Source organism: Stigmatopora nigra, chromosome 1 (assembly GCF_051989575.1).
Source record: "Stigmatopora nigra isolate UIUO_SnigA chromosome 1, RoL_Snig_1.1, whole genome shotgun sequence".
Lineage (NCBI taxonomy): Eukaryota > Metazoa > Chordata > Actinopteri > Syngnathiformes > Syngnathidae > Stigmatopora > Stigmatopora nigra.
Window position 1 is genome coordinate 1,430,001 of NC_135508.1, and position 22,324 is coordinate 1,452,324.

Below are 22,324 nucleotides of genomic sequence, written 5' to 3' on the forward strand. Positions count from 1 at the left end.
TTTTTTGGCATATTTATGACTTGTTATGATACTTATATGGAAAATAAAAATGGTGGACAAACTGATGAGGAATCCAATCGTTTAGCTTGACTCATTTTGAGTGATTTTCAGTTTTTGATTTCAACATTCAGTCAAAAATAGTCTTTATATCAACGTTTTTTCTCGTATATAAGCCGTTTTTGGTGCAAAAAATATGACTGGATTGTGGGTACGGCTTATATGCGCATAAATTGAAGTCAGATTTTTGGGAGGATATTTTTTTAATGAATTACAGCATCGGCATTTTTCGGGCTATTAGTCGCAAAAAAAGATACCATATTTTTTTGCATATAAGCCATATTTGTAACAAAAAATATGATGACTGAATTGAGGGTATGGCTTATATGCGCACAAATTCGACTTCACATGACATTTATTGCAAAATAGAGAAAAGATATACAGATAAAATGCTAAACAAAATGTATTTTAACGTCTATGAATGAAATTCAAGAAAAAAATAAGCCATATTTTGCATAAAACATGAAAAAAACTCACTTGTGCCTGCCATTGCTCGCTCGGGGTGCCGCCATCTTACCTAGGGACGACAAACTAGACCGCTATGGACACGCGTCCTGGTTGTACTGGTCACATGACTTCCTTTTTGAATTTGTCTACTTTTTTGGGTGTGCCATCCAGCAGATTATTCATAAATTATCTCAAAAATATTACCTACGATTATTTTTCTTAAGATTTTCCCTTCAAAGTAACACATTTGTACTCCCTATTAAAACTACAAATATGGAGGTAAAAATTGTGAATCAAGGGGGTGGCTTATATGAGGGAAATTGTCCAATTCAACAATTTTAAGGCCATTTTAAGAGTACTGCTTATACGTGGGGCGGCTTATATGCGAGAAATTGACAAATTCAGAGATTTTAAGGCCATTTTAAGAGTGCTTCTTATACCCGGAGGCGGCTTATATGCGAGGAATTGTCAAATTCAACGATTTTAAGGCCATTTTAAGAGTATGGCTTATACACCGGGGCGTCTTATATGCGAGAAATTGTCAAATTCAACCATTTTAAGGCAATTTTAAGTGTACTGCTTATACACAGAGGTGGCTTATATGTGAAAAATTGTCAAATTCAACCATTTCAAGGCCATTTTAAGAGTGCGGCGTATACACCGGGGCGTCTTGTATGCAAAAAAACATGTTATATAGTCAAAATATTAGATAGAAAAAACATTGGGACTACCTACCCGGGCCAAATCTGGCCCATGCTCCATATCTTGGACACCACAGACTTAGCAGCTTCCGTTAATGAGCCGTAATGGCCGCTTTGGAGCTCGCTAAAAAAATGTCCCATTTCCTTTACAACTGGGTTGCTGGGTTCATTGGATATTAAAGTAGGTAGAGATATCCAATCAGGGACAGTTCAGTCAACTAGAAGAGAGCACACAGCAAATTGTATTGGCTGTCATTACAGATGGTTTCCAGAGAAGGCGGCTAGCCAGCAAAGTGTCAGCCAGCTTCACGCTGTTCGCTCCCGTGCTGTTTATACTCAAAAGCCCCCCTGACACATTTATTGGCCGGCAGCCCGGTTCCGTGTTTTGTTTGACTTATTCAGCAATGACCTCCATTGGTGTTGTTTTCCCACTGTCTTTTCAACACCTTTTCGCTATGTACACGTGCTAATGGCTTGTTGAATGACGGCTAATGTTTTAGCTACAACGTGCAGTCCGTTTTTGAAACACGTTCTCGGCAGTTTTTGATGATGGCGGGGGTTGACAATTACTGTTGCGGGCTTTTTCGCCACTGTCATGTTTGTATTTAGCTTCTGGCTAGGGAGTACGGTCATACCTTGAGATAAGAGTTTAATGCGTCATGGGACCCAAGTCAATTTTTCCCCATATACAATTACTATATAAGAAATGTATCCGTTCCGACCCGCTGAAATAAATAACCCTAAAATAGGATAGAGTAATACCTTGAGATACAAGCTTAATGTGTTATGGGACCCATCTTGTATGTCAAGTCAATTTTCCCCATATATAATTATTACATAGGAATGTATTTGTTCCGACCCGCAGAAAAAACACCCAAAAAATAGGATAGACTAATACCTTGAGATAAGAGGTCAGTGTTTCAGGAGCCAGCTCGTATGTAAAATCAAATTTATCCATAATATAATAACAGTAGAACTTTATCCGTTCTGACCTGCTGAAAAAAAACTTTAAAAAATAGAATAATACCTTGAGATATGAGCTTAATGCGTTACGGGTCCCAGCTCTTATTTCAAGTCATTTTTCCCCATATAAAATTACTATATATGAAATGTATCCATTCCGACCTGCTGAAAAAAACCCTCTAGAATTAGGATAGAGTAATGCCTTGAAATACGAGCTCAATGCGTAACGTGAGGGAGCGCGTATGTCAAATCACTCGTATCTCAAATCAAATTTTCCCATATAGAGTAACTATATAGAAATGTATTTGTCCCCACTCGCTGAAAAAAAAACTACCTAAAAATAGGATAGAGTAATACCTTGAGATATGAGCTTAATGCGTTCCAGGACCCAACTCGATTGTCAAGTCACTCGTATCTCAAATCATTTTTCCCTTATAAAATAAATATGTAGAAATGTATTATTTCTGATCTGCTGAAAGAAAAACTAAAATAATAGATTAGTGCCTTGAGATACGAGCTTAATGTGTCACGGGACTGAGCTCGTATGTCAATTTACTCGTATTTCACATCATTTTTTCGCATTTAAAATAACTTTATAGAAATGTATCCGTTCTGATCCGCTGAAAAAAAAAACCCAAAAATAGGATAGAGTAATACCTTGAGATACAAGTTTAATGCTCGTATGTAAATTCACTCGTATCTCAAATATTTTTTTCCTCATAAAATAACTAAATACAAATTAATCCGTTCCCACCGTGACATTATTCTGTACTCGTATCTCAAGTTTGTCTTCTATTCTGCTCTGAATTTTCTTGTTTCTCAAACTGCTCGTATGTTTGTATGTCAAGGTATTAGTCCATGACACTCAATCCCATTTGTCTTGTTTTTTCCCTCTGTAGATTTCCTGAAAGACTGGGGTTGTTGGTGTGGCCAAATTTTCCCTGGATTTGACTAGTAAATTCAGAAGACTGAAGCCCAGGCTCACAGTCTACCTTTCACGGAGGCCCAGCCGTGAGAGGACTGAGGAAGGCACGTGGCGGATCATGACGGCTGACAAAGAGAAGGAACGAGAGAAAGAACGGGACCGGGACAGAGATCGGGACAGGGACAAGAGGGAATCGGGAAAGTCCCGACGACAGGACCTGGAACGGGCCGGCGGCGAGGGCGAGAGCTCCAGGCCCCGCCGCAGTTGCACCCTGGAGGGCGGCGCCAAAAACTATGCCGAGAGCGACCACAGCGAGGACGAGGACAACGAGAACGGCGGCGCGGGCGCCGGCACGGCCGAGGACGCCGGCAAGAAGGGCAAGAAGAAGATGCCCAAGAAGAAATCCCGCTACGAGCGTACGGAGAATGGAGAGATCACGTCCTTTATCACTGAGGACGATGTTGTTTACAGACCGGGAGGTAAGGACCGCCCCTTTTAACGGACCACAATGCATTGCTTTGTTTACGGTTTTGTTAGGTTCTTTTGCTAGTGGTTGGGATTAACAAAGAAAACCCAAAATGTGCAAAAAATCTGAAATATATTGGTATTTTTATGTATACTTTACTGTTATAGTTTTTATGTTGGCATAAAAGACATAAAGATAACGTTAAGCCCCAAATCATGTTAGCCCTTGTGCTGCTAACTACATGTTAGCTTACGCTAAATAGACTACTTTACTGTTATAGTTTTTATATTGGCATAAAAGACATAAAGATAACGTTAAGCCCCAAATCATGTTAGCCATTGTGCTGCTAACTACATGTTAGCTTATGCGAACTAGAGTACTTTACTGTTATAGTTTTTATATTGGCATAAAAGACATAAAGATAACGTTAAGCCCCAAATCATGTTAGCCCTTGTGCTGCTAACTACATGTTAGCTTACGCTAACTAGAGTACTTTACTGTTATAGTTTTTATATTGGCATAAAAGACATAAAGATAACGTTAAGCCCCAAATCATGTTAGCCCTTGTGCTGCTAACCACATGTTAGCTTATGCTAACTAGAGACGTTGATGCAAACTAACTACGTGTTAGCTTATGCTAACTAGAGACATTGATGGGAACCAACCAAATGTTAGTCTTTGCTAAGTAGAGATGTTGATGCTAACCAGAGATGTTGATGCTAACCAGAGATGTTGATGCTAACTAGAGACTTTTTGACTTGACTTTCAACGGACCACAATGCATTGCTTCTGTTCTGGTTTGGTTCTTCTGCTTGTGGTTGGGATTGAAAACAAAACCCTTAAATGTGCTAATGTTGTTCAATTGCTGGACAAAATGGTCGGGGTGCGGTAGCATGGTTTTCCGAAATAATCCTTAAAATAGTCTGAAATGTATTGGTATTTTTTATGTTATCGTTTTTATCTTGGTGTGTCCACATAAGAGAAAAAGACATGGAGACATGTTTAGGCCCAAATCTTGTTAGCAGAAGTGCTAACTAGAGATGTTGATGCGAACTAACCGCTAACTCGAGACGTTGATGTTAACTAGAGACGATGATGCTAACAAGAGAAGTTGATGCTCACCCACTACATGTTAGTCTATGCTTACTAGAGACATTGATGCTATCTAGACGCTAATGCTCACTAGAGACGTTGATGCTAAATAGAGACCTTGAAGCTATCTAGAGACGTTGATGCTAACTAGAGACGTTGATGCTAACTAGAGACGTTGATCCTAACTAGAGATGTTGATGCCAACTAGAGATGTTGATGTTTACTAGAGACAATGACATGTTAGCCGATGCTAACCCTACAAACCCTTTAAAATCTCATTGCCGTTGGTGCTAACAAACTACATGTTAGTCCACTCTAACTCAACTCTAACTAACCACATGTTAGCATATGCTAACTACAAACCCTTTAAAATCTCATTGTACTTGTATAATGACAATAAAACATTCAATTTAATAGCTAACTCCATGTTAGCCCACACTACCTACAGACGTTGATGCTAAGGAACCATGTTTGCTCAAGCTAACTACAGTCGTTGATGCTAACTAAACACATGTTAGCCTAAGCTAAGCACAGACCTTGATACTAAAGAACCATGTTTGCTCACGCTAACTACAGACTTTGATGCTAACTAGCCACATGTTAGCCTATGATAACTACATATCTCCTGATTTCCCCCTTTTAAATCAATAATTGTCATTTTTAATCATTTTTCTGTGTTTTTAATTCAAAAATCATTTTATTAAATCTAAAAGTATATTCAAAAAAATCGAAAATAAACATTGTTTTAGATCTATAAAAACCTGAATATTCAAGGCTTTTAATCCAGTTCTTTTAATCCATTTATTAAAAAAAATCTAAATATGATATATATGAAATTTCCTGATTTTCCCCCTCTTAAATCAATAATTGGCATTTTTTAATCAATTTTTTTCTGTGTTTTTAATTCAAAAATCATTTTATAAAATCTAAAAATATATTTAAAAAACCTAAAATAAACATTGTTTTAGATCTATAAAAAACTGAATACTCAGGGCTTTTAATCCAGTTATTTTAATCCATTTGTAAAAATAAAAAATCTAAATATTATATCCTAAAATAGTCCAACCCACATAAAAAAAAGTTGACCAACCCAAGTCTTAGTCTAATGCTAACTAGCCACACATTAGCATATGCTAACTACAAAAACCCTTCAAAATCTCATTCTACTTGTATAATAACAATAAAAACACACCGTAACACAATCCCTCCTCCTTCCCCCCTTCCATAAACCACACGAGCGAACACCCAAACCCGTCCGTCACCCAAACAATTACCCCGATATCAATAAACACCCTCACGCGAGCCCACTTTTCCAAACAAAACGCTAACCGCGGCTTCCCCTTTTTCACATCTCTATCTAATAATCCACAGCAACTCTACCCAAGCCGTTTTTTTTTTTCACTTCTCGGTGTCTGATAGACACCCGGAGAGCGCCGGGGCGCCGGGGCTTTGTCTGGTAATTCTGCCACGCGGGTGGTGGGGGTTGGGTAAAGCAGATTGACAAAGAAAGAAAGCTAAGCAGTCAGTCACGTCAATGAAACATTCAAAAGGCGCCTAAACAAAGTCGAGCGTCTCGGTGGATTAGCTTCACCGAGTATTTACATTGTAGTATTTGAGTGAAGGGGGCTGTTTTTACTGTATTATCTCGCATATAAGCCGTATTTGTCGCTAAAAAAAATGATGACTGAATCGAGGGTGTTTTTTATGTTATGTATTGAAACAAAACGATTAAACAACACAACCGTTGTTCCTACACCATTTTTTTGCTGATTAATATAACATTTACTGTATTTACTCGCATATAAGCCGTATTTGTCGCTATAAAAATGATGACTGAATCGAGGGTGTTTTTTTATGTTTTGTATGTATTGAAACAAAACTTTATACTTTTTACTTGACTTTGTACTTTTTACTTTACTTTGTACTTTATACTATTTACTCTACTGTGTACTTTGTACGATTTACCTTACTTTGTACTTTATACTATTTACTTTACTGTGTACTTTGTACTATTTACTTTACTTTGTACTTTGTACTTTATATTTTATACTTTACTTTGTACTTTATATTTCATACTTTTTACTTTGTACTTCATACTTTTGACTTCAACAACGAGTATGTTAACACTTTCATCCTTTTTATCTCTTTATATTTCATATGTACTATTAACGGATGCACTTTTTTATATGTATCCTATCTTCTGCTGACCCCGCCCATCTATCAAATTTTTAAAGTCAATATAGCCCCTCCCCGGGCCCAAAACTTCCCCCACCCTTGAACTACTCCATCCTCAATCATCTACTATGTAATTTAGCTTCCTATTATCAACAAAGGAAAATCCACCACCTGAGTAACTGACCGTCCCTCCCTCCCGCCGTCCATCCGTCTCTGGCGCTTATTGTGTTGGCGATAAGCCGTGTGTTGTCGTCGGCGTACTGTTTTTCCGTCCTCCTGCTTACCGACGGCCTTCTCGCAATCAGATTTGATGTACGCGGCTTAGCTAGGCACAAAGCCCGCCGCGGATTATGCTTTGCTAAATGCTAAATCCCTTTATAGCCGTCTAGTGACACACAATATGTAAAAAAAAAAAACTGACCACCCCGAGTGAAGGATTTACGCAACCTTTGGAGTCCAGGACGAGGGGGGAGGGGGGGGGGGGGGGTTGGGGACATAACCGAAACCACTATGAGGGGGGAAATACCAAATTATGTTTAGCTAGCTTCCATTTTAGCGACCTACAAATGCACTTTTCTGGGATGTCGCCTGAGGTGAGGTGGTATTGAAATAGTCTTTATGCGACCAATCTTCTGATAGGTTGTACATCTTAGCCTCTCAATCCTTTGGGGAAGCTTAAAAAGATGACTGGGTTTGAAACCGGGGTGGAAGGAGGTGTGTCTTTGGATGATAGGTACTGCCTGTAAATCGTGCTTTTTTAGGACAAAGAACGTCGGTAGGTAGTTTTGAGAGTTTTCGGGGGGTTTTGACATGGGGGGAAACTCTGGGATTGTTCGGGTTGACAATATAAACAATGTACAATATTGATATGTGGTATTTTCACGACTATAAGGCGCACTTAAAAGTCTTACATTTTCTCCAAAACAGACAGTGCGCTTTATAATCCAGTGCGCTTTATAATCCAGCGCGCCTTATAATCCAGTGCGCCTTATATATGGAAAAAAAAACAGAAAACCGAAAACGAAAAACCACCAGTGTCGGATATTTTAAAAAAAACACAAACACCTGAACTGAAACAATACTGTTAAATATGCAGATGCCATCTTAGTTTACAAAATCCTCCATCATATAGCTCCTCCCCCACTGCAAGATTTTATTCCCAAAAAATCCAAAACATCAACAATGGCTGGCTCTAGAGGTGACTGTAAAGTAGTGAGTGAGTGCTTCATACCTGGAAGTCAATAGCAATTACCGTATTTTCACCACTATAAGGCGCACTTAAAAGTCTTACATTTTCTCCAAAATAGACAGTGCGCCTTATAAAACAGTGCGCCTTATATATGGAAAAAATGTCATTCATTGAGGGTGCGCCTTATAATGTGGTGCACCTTATAATACAGTGCGCCTTATATATGGAAAAAATGTCATTCATTGAGGGTGCGCCTTATAATGTGGTGCACCTTATAATACAGTGCGCCTTATAATACAGTGCGCCTTATATATGGAAAAAATGTCCTTCATTGTGGGTGCGCCTTATATTCGTGAAAATACGTTACTGTTCTATTTAGAAAAAAAAAACTTGGAAACACTGGAAACAATAAATTGTGTAAATCAATCAAGACTGAACAAAAAATGAGTGATACAACTGCTAATGCTAATAAACAGCCAGCACACACCCAGAAATGCAACGGACTCCACTCATTGGTTCCATTTGGGAATAAATCACATGACCCATGTTCTGTTTAACTGCCAACAGTTTTTTTCTTAAGCACGAGGGAAAAAAGGGGGGGTCGAGAGGTCTGCTTATTCAACACCGTTTGTCAAACATACTCATGCCGCATAGCTTAATGTGTGTGTACACGACATGTGAAGTGACACACACTCGTATACACACACAGAAAGACACTCCTGAGTTCTGGTGTAGCAAAACGCTCCAGCTGTCGACAACCGTAAACACACACGCCGCGTTGTTCTATAGCGAGCTAGCGAATTAGCTAAATCACCTTATAAAGTGCTACAACAACACTAATCGGCCTGTTTTGTGAGGGAAACTCACAAAATTAAAGCTATAATTGTATTTGCCTGAAAGCTAACACACCTACTAGCATGTCATGTGACATTGTACGTAGCCAGGCAGGTGGTTTTCATTAGCGTTAGCCATTTTGAAAAGGAGTGGTGGAAAAGCAGTGTGTTGGGATGGGAAACAGATTTTTTTTTTTAGCTAGGGAGATGTTAGCGGTGTGGTTGCTATGTGTGGGTGACGTGATACTAAAATTGTGGATAGAAAATATGGAAATAAAAATGAATAGATCAGCTTTAAATTGTTTGTATCTAGAGGCATTCGTAACCTGAAAAATTTGTATCTAGGGGCATTCCTACTTACGAATGCCTCTAGATACAATTTTTTCTAAATTTAAAAAGTAGGAATGCCTCTAGATACAATTTCAGGTTACAAATGCCTCTAGATACACATTTAAGTTATGAATGCTTCTAGATACAAATTTTTCTAAATTTAAAAATTAGGAATGCCTCTAGATACAATTTCAGGTTACGAATGCCTCTAGATACAAATTTTTCAGGTTACGGATGCCTCTAGATACAAATTTTTGAAAAAATTAAGAAAATAGGAATGACTCTAGATACAAAGTTTACACATTTTACAAATTTGTATCTAGAGGCATTCGTAACCTGAAAATTGTATATCTAGAGACATTCCTACTTACAATGCATCTAGATATACATTTTAAAATTTGTATCTAGAGACATTCGTAACCTGAAAAATTTGTATATCCCTCCCCATTTATCCTCCTCATAATCCAAACTCAACATACAAGCTTTGAATACCTACAAAACACAATCAAAGACCAATCATTTTACTCCAAAGACAGATTCCTCTTAAAAAAACACTCCGTTTCGCCTCAATATTTGATCCTCCACTTTTTCATTAGCCAGGACATAATTTTGGCAGGTTGCCAGATCCTCGCAACTCTGTTTAGAAGCCATTTTTTTTCCTATTCATGCTAACCAAGGCCTTCTAGGCATTTTTTATAGAAAGACAAGTGTGTTGGTTGTCCCTAAACTGTAGACATCTATTTTTAAAAGCTTCGTCTTCTCTCCCACATCTCGCCGGAGACTCTGGGAAAGAAGCTTTTTGGTGGAATTCGACCACCTGCCGCCTGTTAAATGAGAAAGCGTGGGTTTGCTGAGCGGAAAAAGGGGGGGGGGGTGCCGGGTGTCAAAGAGACTCTGTTCTCCCTCAGGAGATCCGTCAGCTGTGGTGGGCCTGCCCCTCTTGGAAAAGGGGGGGTCGACAAGGTTCTTTTGCTTCTGGGGATTTTCAAGTACAAGTATAAAATGTTCAGGTTTTTGGTAGATCTAAAACAATGTTTATTTTAGGGTTTTTTAAATGTATTTTTGGGGTTTAGTAAATGATTTTTGAACTAAAAACAGAAAAAAATGATTAAAAAATTACAATTGTTGATTTAAAAGGGGGGAAATAAGGGAATTTAATATATATCATAATTAGATTTTTTTAAATAAATGGATTAAAAGAACTGGATTAAAATCCCTGAATATTCAGTTTTTTGTAGATGTAAAAGAATGTTTATTTTAGATTTTTTAAATATATTTTTAGATTTTACAAAATTATTTTTGAACTGAAAACACAGAAAAATTGATTAAAATATGAAAATTATTGATTTAAAAGGGGGAAATCAGGGAATTTAATATATATCATAATTAGATTTTTTTTATAAATGGAATAAAATAACTGGATTAAAAGCCCAGAATATTCAGTTTTTTATAGATTTAAAAGAATGTTTATTTTAGATTTTTTAAAATATATATTTTAGATTTTTTAAAATGATTTTTGAACTAAAAACACAGAAAAAATGATTAAAAATGACAATTATTGATACAAAAGGAGGAAAATCAAGTAATTTAATATTGATCATAATTTGATTTTTTTTATAAATGGAATAAAAGAACTGGATTAAACGCCCTGAATATTCTTGTTTTTTATAGATCTAAAACAATGTTTATTTTAGATTTTTGAATATATTTTTAGATTTTTCAAAATAATTTTCTAACTAAAAACACAGAGATAAAATGATTAAAAAATGACAATTTATTATGACAATATAATAATTAACTCCCTGGCAGATTGCCTTTTGTCCCACAACCAAATTAGCATTAAAAAAACCCCACTAACTCCGCCCCTTCCTCTGGAACACTGGACCAATTAAACATCTTATTTGCCCAATAAGAGAGCCAATAACAGTCGCCGAGGAGAAGTGTGTTTTTGATTAGACACACTTGGCGGCCATACACAAAAAAAAATAGAACGAGGCGTGTTGAGAACATTTTTAGCGTCGAGCTAATTCCCCTATGTATGATTTTAAAGGGTCGCAATGTAATAGGAAAAAAGCCTTAGCATGCTAATTACATTCCACCAATAAAAAGGCTTCATTTTGTTACCGGGTCAGTCGAATGTTGACCAATGGAGGCGGAGTCAAAGTAATGGCTGCCAAGGAAGTGAGAGCACTTGACTACAAAAGGCCTGCTGTGGTTTTTTTCCTACAGAACACTCGTCAACCCCCCCCCCCCCCCCCCCAAAGGAAAGCCCCCCCTTTTACGGACCCCCTCCCCCACGCTGTTTAAACCCGAGACTCCGCCCCCTCTTTTCACTTGTACGCCTGTCGCGCAGATGTGAGGCCAAAAGCACTTTTTGGGTGGTTTTACACTTTGACATGGGGTTGAATTTGCAGTTTAAAAAGGGAAAATGTGTTTAAAACAACTGACGATGATGCATTCAAATGCTGGCAGGGAATGTAGGAAAAAGCTAATTTGGAACCCAAAAAAAGATGGTGTAATTTTTTAATGCTCGCTGTGTGATGTTGATTGAGTTTTTTAATTAATATTCATGTTAATGAACATCATGTGATGCCTTGAGATATGAGCTTAATGCGTTTCGAGACTGAGCTTCGATGTCAAGGTACTCATATCTCAAGTTAATTTTCCCTTATAAGATAAGTAAATACAAATGAACCTAAAAATAGGATATTTCAATGGAAAAACATGTTTTTGATTGTTTTAATTCACCATCTAGGCTGACAAAGTAACAAATGAATAAATAGCGGTTATGATCTTCAATAAAATGTGACATTATTTACGGTAATTAGCTTTGAGACAAACTGTCAAGTATCTCAAATTTCTCGTATGTTGAGACACTTGTGTCAAAGATTTTGGGCACAAATTAGCTTGAAACTTTCCTCATATTTCAAATTTCTTTATATATGTAAAGGCACTCTTATGTCAAGTTATTAGGTCAAAAACTCGGAAGCTCAGAATTTTCCTCTTATCTCAAACTTGTCTCTCAAATATATCTTTGAATTTTCCTCGTATCTCAAATTTCTTGTATATAGGGGCACTCTTATGTCAAGGTATTAAAGCAAAACCTTGCTCAGAATTTTTTCTCGTATCTCAAATGTTTCATATGTTGGGAAACTCGTTTGTCAAGGCATTAGGTTAAAAACGTGCTCCAAAATTTCCTTGTATTTCAAATTTCTCGTATGTTAGGACACTCATATGTCAAAATACCAGGGCAAAAATTAGCTCGGAATTTATTTCCTCATATCTTAAAATTCTTGTATGTAGGGGCACTCAAGCTATTAGGGCAAAAACTCAGAGTTATCCTCACATCTCAAATGTCTCATATGTTTAGGTACTCTTATGTCAAGATATTAGATCAAAAACTCTGAATTTACCTCGTATCTCAAATTTCTCATATGTTAGGACACTCTTATGTCAAGCTATTGCGGCAAAAACTTGGAATTATCCTCTTATCTCAAATGTCTCGTATGTTTAGGCCCTCTTATTCGATCAAAAACGGAATTTTCCTCGTATCTCAATTTTCTCGTGTTAGGTCACTCTTATGTCAAGGCATTATTGCAAAATCTCAGAATTTTCCTCATATCTCAAATTCCCCATATGTTCGGTCACTCTTATGTCAAGGCATCGTTGTAAAAAACTCAAAATTTTCCTCATATCTCAACTTTCTCATCAGGCACCTCTCTAGCCAGCCCTTTTTCATATATTATCGTCTAAAGCCAATGCCCATTGATACAATTTTACCAGTAGCCATCTTTAAATAAATACTCGTAGCCTATCTTAAAGCTCACAAAAACCCTAATTCCCCACATTTACCACCCCCCTTAACACATCACCTCTCTCCCATACCCCTCTTTTGTTCCCACCCCTCCCCCCGAACACCCCAAACCACACCCCCCACTTTCAACCCGCTCAAAAACCACACTACTCTCAATACTAATGTATATTTTCATTCATGCCATGTTGCCAATAAGATGGCGGCATTAAGAGAGATATAATGCATCACTCCCTAAGCTAGCCCAGAGGAGATAACCCCGCCTCCAAAAAAAAAAAACAGCTCATTCACCCCCCCTTTTAGGAGATAACAAGCCCACCCCGAGGTTACAAACACACGTACCCTGAAAACAAAGCCGGCGATGTCACGGGAGCTGGACAAATGGCTTCTTGGCTAGAAGAGCCATTAAATATCTTTTGCGAGCCGTAAGATAAACCGCAGTCGGATCAATAATTCAGCTGACGCAAACGTAAACAACAGACATGGCCGCCGCCTGTCATGGAAAAAATGCTTGGCGCACACTTTTTTGGTATAAAAGGAAGTTAGAAAAGGATTTTGCTATGATATGAATGACTGAATGAGGCTATTAAATGGAATTCTAGGCTGTTTTTTGCTGATGTTTTGTTGTTATGGCGACCTTTACGCCGTTGTAATTTGTACGGTAGTTTATAGAATGTACAAATGGTAAGTATAATGGGACGTTGTTCTTTTAATAGAAAAAATTCCAAATGTTACTTCAATCGACTCATATTTTCTCATAAATACTATATTTTTTCTCATATAAGCCGGATTTGTAACAAAAAAATCCCAAATATTACTTCAATCTACTCATATTTTGTCATAAATACTGCATTTTCTCGCATATAAGCCGTATTTGTAACAAAAAAATCCCAAATATTTCTTCAATCGACTAATATTTTCTGATAAATACTGTATTTTCTCTCATATAAGCCGTATTTGTAACAAAAAATCCCAAATATTACTTCAATCTACTCATATTTTTTCATAAATACTGTATTTGCTCGCATATAAGCCATATTTGTAACAAAAAAAATCCCAAATATTACTTCCATCTCATACTTTCTCATAAATACTGTATTTTCTCACATATACGCCATATTTGTAACAAAAAAACCTAAATATTACTTCAATCTCCTAATATTTTCTCATAAATACCGAATTTTCTCGCATATTAGCCGTATTTGTTACTAAAAAAATCCCAAATGTTACTTCCATCTCATATTTTCTCATAAATACTGTATTTTCTCACATATAAACCGTATTTGTAACAAAAAATCCCAAATATTACTTCAATTTCCTAATATTTTCTCATAAATACTGTATTTTCTCGCATATAAACCGTATTTGTTACTAAAAAAATCCCAAATATTACTTCCATCTCATAGTTTCTCATAAATACCATATTTTCTCGCATATAAGCCGCATTTGTAACCAAAAAAAATCACATATTACTTCAGTCTCCAAATATTTTCTCATAAATACAGAATTTTCTCGCATATAAGCCGTATTTGTCACTAAAAAATCCCATATATTACTTCTATCTCATAGTTTCTCATAAATACCGTATTTTCTTGCATATAAGCTGTATTTGTTACAAAAAATCCCAAATATTACTTCAATTTCCTAATATTTTCTCATAAATACTGTATTTTCTCGCATATAAGCCGTATTTTTAACAACAAAAATCCCAAATATTACTTCAATCTCCAAATATTTTCTCCTAAATACACAATTTTCTTTATTTTTTTATTTTTATTTATTCTAAAAATATTACGACATAAATCTGGTCTTATCGCAACTTTTCTCATACTATTACAATGTATGACTTTGTTCTCCTGATATTTGATGAAAATCACATTTATTTTTGTCATATGAATGTTTACATGAAAAGATCCATTGTTTAAAAAAATGTGGACCGGAAATATCTGCATTTCTGTCCATGTTTTGGTATGGAAGTGCCTCAATTAATCCCCCCGGTCTTCCCTTATTTTCTTCTCAAGTGTTTTGCTGTTTTTTGTCGACTGCAGCATGATCGCTTTTGTTCAGGAAAGGCCGACAGGAGGGGGCGGGGGTGCCGTGGTTCACCAACCGGCCATAGCACCAGCCAACCAATCGCATACTTTTTGAAAGAGCCGCTTTTAAAAAAAAATGTGAGGGAAGTACACTCAATGGTTCGAAGTATTACCATATTTTCTCGCATATAAGCCGTACCCTTAAAATTGTTGATTTTTTTAAAGATTTCTCTTGTATAAGAACCTTAAGTTTTTTTTGGTTTTCATGGGCCGAAAATTTGCCCTAATACCTTGACATAAGAGTGCCCCTACATATGACAAGTTTGAGATATGAGGAAAATTCCGAGCAAGTTTTTGCTCTAATACCTTGACATAAGAGTGCCCCAACATACAATAAATTTGAGATATGAGGAAAATTCCCAGCAAGTTTTTGCTCTAATACCTTGACATAAGAGTGCCCCAACATACAATAAATTTGAGATATGAGGAAAATTCCCAGCAAGTTTTTGCTCTAATACCTTGACATAAGAGTGCACCAACATACGAGAAATTTGAGATACATGGAAAATTCCGAGCAAATTTTTGAGCGAATTTCATTCATAGATGTTAAAATAAACTTTTTATTATCATTTTATCTGTTTATGTTAGGTATTTATGAGAAAATATTAGTAGATTGAAGTAATATTTGGGATATGTTTTATTTTGTTACAAATACGGCTTATATGCGAGCAAATTCGGTATTTATGAGAAAATATTAAGAGATTGAAGTAATATTTGGGATTTTTCTTTCGTTATGAATACGGCTTATATGCGAGAAAATTAGATATTTGTGAGAAAATACTAAATTGAAGTAATATTTGGGTTTTTTTTGTTACAAATACGGCTTATATGCGAGAATGTATGGTATTTATGACAAAATATGAGGGGATTGAAGTAATATTTGGGATTTTTTTGTTACAGATACGGCTTATATGCGAGAAAATTTGGTATTCATAAGAAAATGTTAGGAGATTGAAGTAATACTTGGGATTTTTTGTTACAAATACGGTTTACATGCGAGAAAATTCGGTATTTATGAAAAAATATTCGGAGATTGAAGTAATTTTTGGTATTTTTTGTTACAAATACGAATAGATGCAAGAAAATACGGTATTCATAAGAAAATATTAGGAGATTGTAATAACATTTGGGATTTTTTTTGTTACAAATACGGTTTATATTTGAGAAAATTCGGTATTTATGAAAAATATTCGGAGATTGAAGTAATTTGGGGGATTTTTTTGTTACAAATACGGCTTATATGCCAGAAAATACGTTATCTATTAGAAAACATTAGATTGAAGTAATATTTGGGATTTTTTTTTGTTACAAAAACGGCTTATATGCGAGAAAATACGGTACTCATTAGGTGAAACAAGTACTTTTCCAAACCAGGTTTAGCCTGGGTTAGGCTAAGGGAGGGAGAGGGGGGCGTCGGCTTTATTCCAAGTATTGCGTACACTGATCTATGATTGGAGTGGAACAATGGCATAATTCCCTTTGGGCGCAATGTTTGCTTTGGAAAGGCAACCTTGTAGCGCTCCAAAAGTCTTTAATCCTATTACTTGCATTCCAATTGATTTTGACTCAATGAAGGGCTGGGGGTAGGGTGGGTAGTGCTTTTTGAGCAGAGGTAACGACACCCTCCGCGTACGTCTTCATGCTAACACGCTTCTGTTTTTGTTTTTTTCAGATTGTGTGTACATTGAGAGTCGCAGGCCCAACACTCCTTACTTCATTTGTAGCATTCAAGAATTCAAACTGGTGAGTTGTTTGTTTTTATTTGCATGGTTTTGTTGGCTATTATGTGGGTTTTTTTGTTGTAAAATAGCTGAATCGGAATTTGGGTGAAAGTGCTGTTGGCTCATTTGTTCATTTTTAGTAATACTACACACATGCTAGAAAGGGAGGACGGATCTGGGTTTCGAACCCTAGACCCTAAAACTGCGAGCCAAATTCGCTAACCACTAGTTCACCGGGCCGAAAATTCCAAAAATGAATAAAGTAATACACACAAATCCTAGAAGGTGAGGACAGACCTGGGATTTGAACCCTCAACCCTAAAACTGCGAGCCAAATTTACAAACCACTTTACGCCGGGCAGAAAATTCCGACCTGGGATTCAAACCCTAGACCCTAAAACTGCGAGCCAAACCTGTTGAACACTAGACCACCGGGCAGAAAATTCCAAAAATGAACAAAGTAATAGTACACACAAATGCTAGAAAGTGAGGACACACCTGGGATTCGAACCCTCAACCCTAAAACTGCGAGCCAAATTTACAAACCACTTTCCTACCGACTTAAAAAAAATTCCAAAATGAACAAAGTAGAACCCACAAATGCTAGAAAGTTAGGACCGGCCTGGGATTCAAACCTTTGACCCTCAAACTGCGAGCCAAATCTGCTAACCACTAGTCCAATGTCCTAAAAAAAATCCCAAAATTAAAAAAGTAGAACCCACAAATGATACAAAGTGAGGACCGACCTGGGACTCGAACCCTTGACCCTAAAAGTTCGAGCCAAATTCGCTAAATACTGGTTCACCGGGCAGAAAATTCCAAAAATGAACAAAGTAATACATACAAATGCTAGAATGTGAGGAACGACCAGGGATTCGAACCCTCGGCCCTAAAACTGCGAGCCAAATTTACAAACCACATGTTCACCAGCTTAAAAAATTCCAAAAATGATCAGAGTAGGACCCACAAATGGTATAAAGTGAGGACCGACCTGGAATTCGAACCCTCGACCCTAAAACTGCGAGACAAATTCGCTAACTACTTGACCACCAGGCTGAAAATTCCAAAAAATGATTGTGGGGAACGACCTGGGATTCGAACCCTCTACCCCAAAACTGCGAGCCATATTCACTAACCACTTCTCCACCTGGCCAAAAAATTCCAAAATTAACAAAGTAGAACCCACAAATGCTAGAAAGTTAGGACCGCCCTGGGATTTGAACTCTCGACCCTAAAACTGCGAGCCAAATCCTTTAAACACTAGTCCACCAGGCCGAAAATTCCAAAAATGATCAAAGTAATACACACAAATGCTAGAAAGTGAGGACTGACTCGGGATTCAAACCCTCGACCCTAAAACTGCGAGCCAAATCTGCCAACCACTAGTTCACCATCTTAAAAAAAATGCCAAAAATGTTCAAAATAATACACACAAATGCTAGAAGATGACAAAAATGTTCAAAATAATACACACAAATGCTAGAAGATGATAACCAACCTGGGATTCGAACCCTCAACCCTAAAAATGCGAGTCAAATTTACAAACCACATGTCCACCAGCTTAAAAATTCCAAAAATGATCAAAGTAGGACCCACAAATGGTATTATGTGAGGACCCCGACCTGGAATTCGAACCCTCGACCCTTAAACTGCGAGACAAATTCGCTAACCACTAGTCCAACGAGATGAAAATTCTATAAATTAACAAAGTAGAACCCACAAATGTCAGACAGTGAGGCCCAACCTGGTATCAAACCCTCGGTCCCAGACCTGTGACCCCAACCCGATAACCACTCCTCCACCGAACTGCAAATTTTTCAATTTGACCCCCATCTCATTCTACTGACATAATTATATCCCTATTTGCCTTTATACTCTAAAATAACAACTTAGGTGACCAAATGATGTATAAACCTCCAAAACTAAATCCAAACATAGTTTTCAAACCACCACCCAAGCACAGATCTGCCTACTGTCAATTTGAAAACAGACATTGAGGTTTTTGCTTAACCCCAGCCAACCCCCCTGGGGGACCCCAATAATGGCTTCCAAAAGCTGGGGTGATGATGGGAGGTCAGCTGGGGGGCCCACACACTTGCTCACATACTTCCCTTTTGCATATAGAAGTACTCTGTGTAAATACTTCTGACTGTGAAGGTCACTTCTATGTGAACCAGTTTAAAAAATATATATAAATATACATATTTAAAACTGCGAGTCAAATTCGCTAACCACTAGTCCACCAGAAAATTCCAAAAAATGAACAAAGTAATACACACAAACGCCGAAAAAAGGAAGAACGACCCGGGATTTGAACCCTCGACCCTAAAACTGCGAGCCAAATCTGCCAACCACTAGGGCACCGGCTCAAAAATTCAAAAATGAAAAAAGAAATACACACAAACGCCGAAAAAGTAAAGAATGACCTGGAATTTGAACCCTCGACCCTAAAACGGCGAGCCAAATTCGCTAACCACTAGGCCACCGGGCGGAAATTTCAAAAACGAACAAAGTATAATACACACAAACGCTGAAAAAGTGAAGAACGACCTTGAATTCGAACCCTCGACCCTAAAACAGCGAGCCAAATCTGCCAACCTTTAGGTTACCGGCTTAAAAAAATCAAAAATGAACAAAGGTATACACACAAATGCCGAAAAAGTGAAGATCGACCTGGGATTCGAACCCTCAACCCTAAAACTGCGAGCCAAATCTGCCAACCACTTGCTCACCGGCTTTAAAAAAATCAAAAATGAACAAAGTAATACACACAAACGCAGAAAAAAGTGAAGAACGACCTGGGATTCGAACCCTCGACCCTAAAACTGCGAGCCAAATCTGCCAACCACCAGTACACCGGCTTAATAAAATTCAAAAAATGAGCAAAGTAATACACACAAACGCCGAAAAAAGGAAGAACGACCCGGGATTTGTACCCTCGACCCTAAAACTGCGAGCCAAATCTGCCAACCACTAGACCACCGGTTTAAAAATTTCAAAAATTAGCAAAGTAGAACACACAAACGCCAGAAAGTGAGGATTGACCTGGGATTTGAACCCTCGACCCAAAAACTCCGAGCCAAATCTGCCAACCACATAGGCCACCGGCTTAAAAAAAATTCTAAAGTTAGCAAAGTAGAACACGCAAACCCCAGAAAGTGAGGATTGACCTGGGATTTGAACCCTCGTCCCTAAAACTGCCAGCCAAATTAGTTAACCACTTGACCACCGACTTAAAATTTCCAAAAACGAGCAAAGTAGAAAACACACAAACGCCCGAAAAAGGGAAGACCGACTTGGGATCAAATCCTCGACCCCAGACCTGCGACCCCAAATCACTAACCACAACTAAAAAATACAAGCCTGGCAGCATCAGGGTAGTTAAAAGCAGACCTTTAATTGGATTCCAGCTTATATAACGCAAACATACGAATTCCCAACCTTGACCAAGATCACCCGAAGTGGTCTGGTGGAGGAAAAGGGGGCGGGGCTAGTTTTTTTCCCCCGTTCCACCCCAGTTGACCTTTCGCGCTCTGTTGTCGCTTTGGTTTTTACACGGGTGTGTCGTGCCCTGTCAACGACCTGGCATCGAATTAATAAGCGGCCATCTGCACACTTGTGTTTGTTTGTTTGTTTGTTTGTTTGTTTGTTTGTTTGAGCGAATCTAGCAAGAAGAACAAGTCTTTGGAATTTGTGGGAGTGGCTTAAAAGTCATCAAAGTGTGGTTATGATGTCATGATTGGTGATAAATCTGTTCATCAAAATGGGGTTGTCATTTTCAGGGTTTATTAATCATCAGAACCGAAAATTTAGATGTGGAAATTTTAAAAATAAAACTAGCGTTACTTGTTGTTGGAGTGTTAGCATTGAGGCTAATGGTGAAAGACAAAAATTTGCTTGGAAGTTTCCTTGTATCTCAAATTTCTTGAATGTTTGGGCGCTCTTATGTCAAGGTATTAGGGCAAAAGCGTGCTCGGAATTTTCCGTGTATCTCAGATTTCTTGTATGTTGAGACACTCGTATCTCAAGGCAAAAATTTGCTCAGATTTTTCCTCATCGCAAATTTCTTGTATGTTGCGGCACTCTTATGTCAAGGTGTTATGGCTAAATGTGGTCGCAATTTTGCTCCTATCTCAGATTTCTTGTATGTTGGGATACTCTTATGTCAAGGTATTAGGACAAAAATTAGCTCGGAATTTTCTTCGGATCTCAAATTTCACGTATGTTGGGGCACTCTTATGTCAAGTTATTAGGGCAAATAGCTGCCCAAAATTTTCCTAGTATCTCAAATTTTTCGTATTTAAGGACACTCGTGTGTCAAGGTATGCGGACAAAAAATAGCTCAGAATTTTACTTGGAACTCAAATTTCTCGTATGTTGGAGCGCTCTTATGTCAAGGTAGTCAGAAAAAAATGAGCTGGGAATTGTTCTCACATCTCAAATTTGTCTAGTATGTTGGGACGCTCTTATGTCAAGGTATTAGGGCAAAAATCTGCCCAGAATTTCCCTCTTATCTCAAATTTCTCATATGTTGTGACACTCGTGTCTCAGGGCAAAAATTTGGTTGGAATTTTCCTTGTATCTCAACTTTCTCATATGTTGGCCACTCTTATGTCAAGGTATTAGAGCAAAAAGTTGCTCAGAACTTTCCTCCTATCTCAAATTTCTCATATGTTGGAAAACTCGTATCTCAGTGCAAAAATTAGCTCGGAATTTTTCCTCGTATCGAAATTTTTTTGTATGGTGGGGCACTCGTACGTCAAGGCATTAGGGCAAAAATCTGCCCAGAATTTTCCTCCTATCCCAAATTTCTCTTATGTAGGGGCACTCGTATGTCAAGGCATTAGAGCAAAAATCTGCCCAGAATTTTCCTCCTATCCCAAATTTCTCTTATGTAGGGGCACTCGTATGTCAAGGTATTAGGGCAGAAATTTGCTCGGGAATTTTCCTCCCATCTCAAATTTCTCTTATGTCGGTGCACTCTTATGTCAAAGTATTAGGCTAAATTTTCCTTGTTTCTCAAATGAATCCATTTTTCTTGCACTTAAATCATTGACTCACATTTAAAGTTTTAGATACAGTGTATTTATCAACATTTGGAAAGACCTACCACCGTGTAATGTCAACGATTGGACTCCCGCTAAACAACAATCCCGTTGAACACAGCGTGTAATTAAAAAGGAGGAAAAAGGGAGGCTCACGTTGGCATACACTTACATGTTCCTGGAGGGAGAAAACACTGCAATCACTTCATGGATGGGGGGAGGTTTAGTGGGGGAGACAAGGGGGGGGGGGTGTCTGACATAGCCAATAACAGCAAATGAGGTTAGGCACAAGCAGGGGGGTTGAGGGTGCCGGGGTCAATGACTGTTGAGGACGTGGACACAATGGCGAGGACGTTGGATGGGGAGAGGAAAGTGAGTGACGCCAGATAAAGAGGAACAGAGGAGGTTGGGGGGAGGGGCTTAAGCATAGGAAGAAACACATGAGAGAGATGGAGGCCATTGATGTCGGACGGCTC

The 22,324-nt window shown here is 37.8% G+C and overlaps 1 protein-coding gene across 5 annotated transcripts in view; it reads left to right on the forward strand.

Moving 5' to 3' along the window:
* The window catches only part of rerea (arginine-glutamic acid dipeptide (RE) repeats a), a 171,536-nt gene that overhangs the window by 75,709 nt on the left and 73,503 nt on the right, over positions 1–22,324 (forward strand). For all 5 annotated transcript variants that reach the window (XM_077720473.1, XM_077720483.1, XM_077720493.1 and 2 more), the window contains exons 2-3: positions 3,068–3,572; positions 16,755–16,825. In XM_077720473.1, the coding sequence (XP_077576599.1) occupies positions 3,212–3,572; positions 16,755–16,825 (432 nt within the window). In that variant the 5' untranslated portion in view covers positions 3,068–3,211. The remainder of the gene's footprint in view (positions 1–3,067; positions 3,573–16,754; positions 16,826–22,324) is intronic.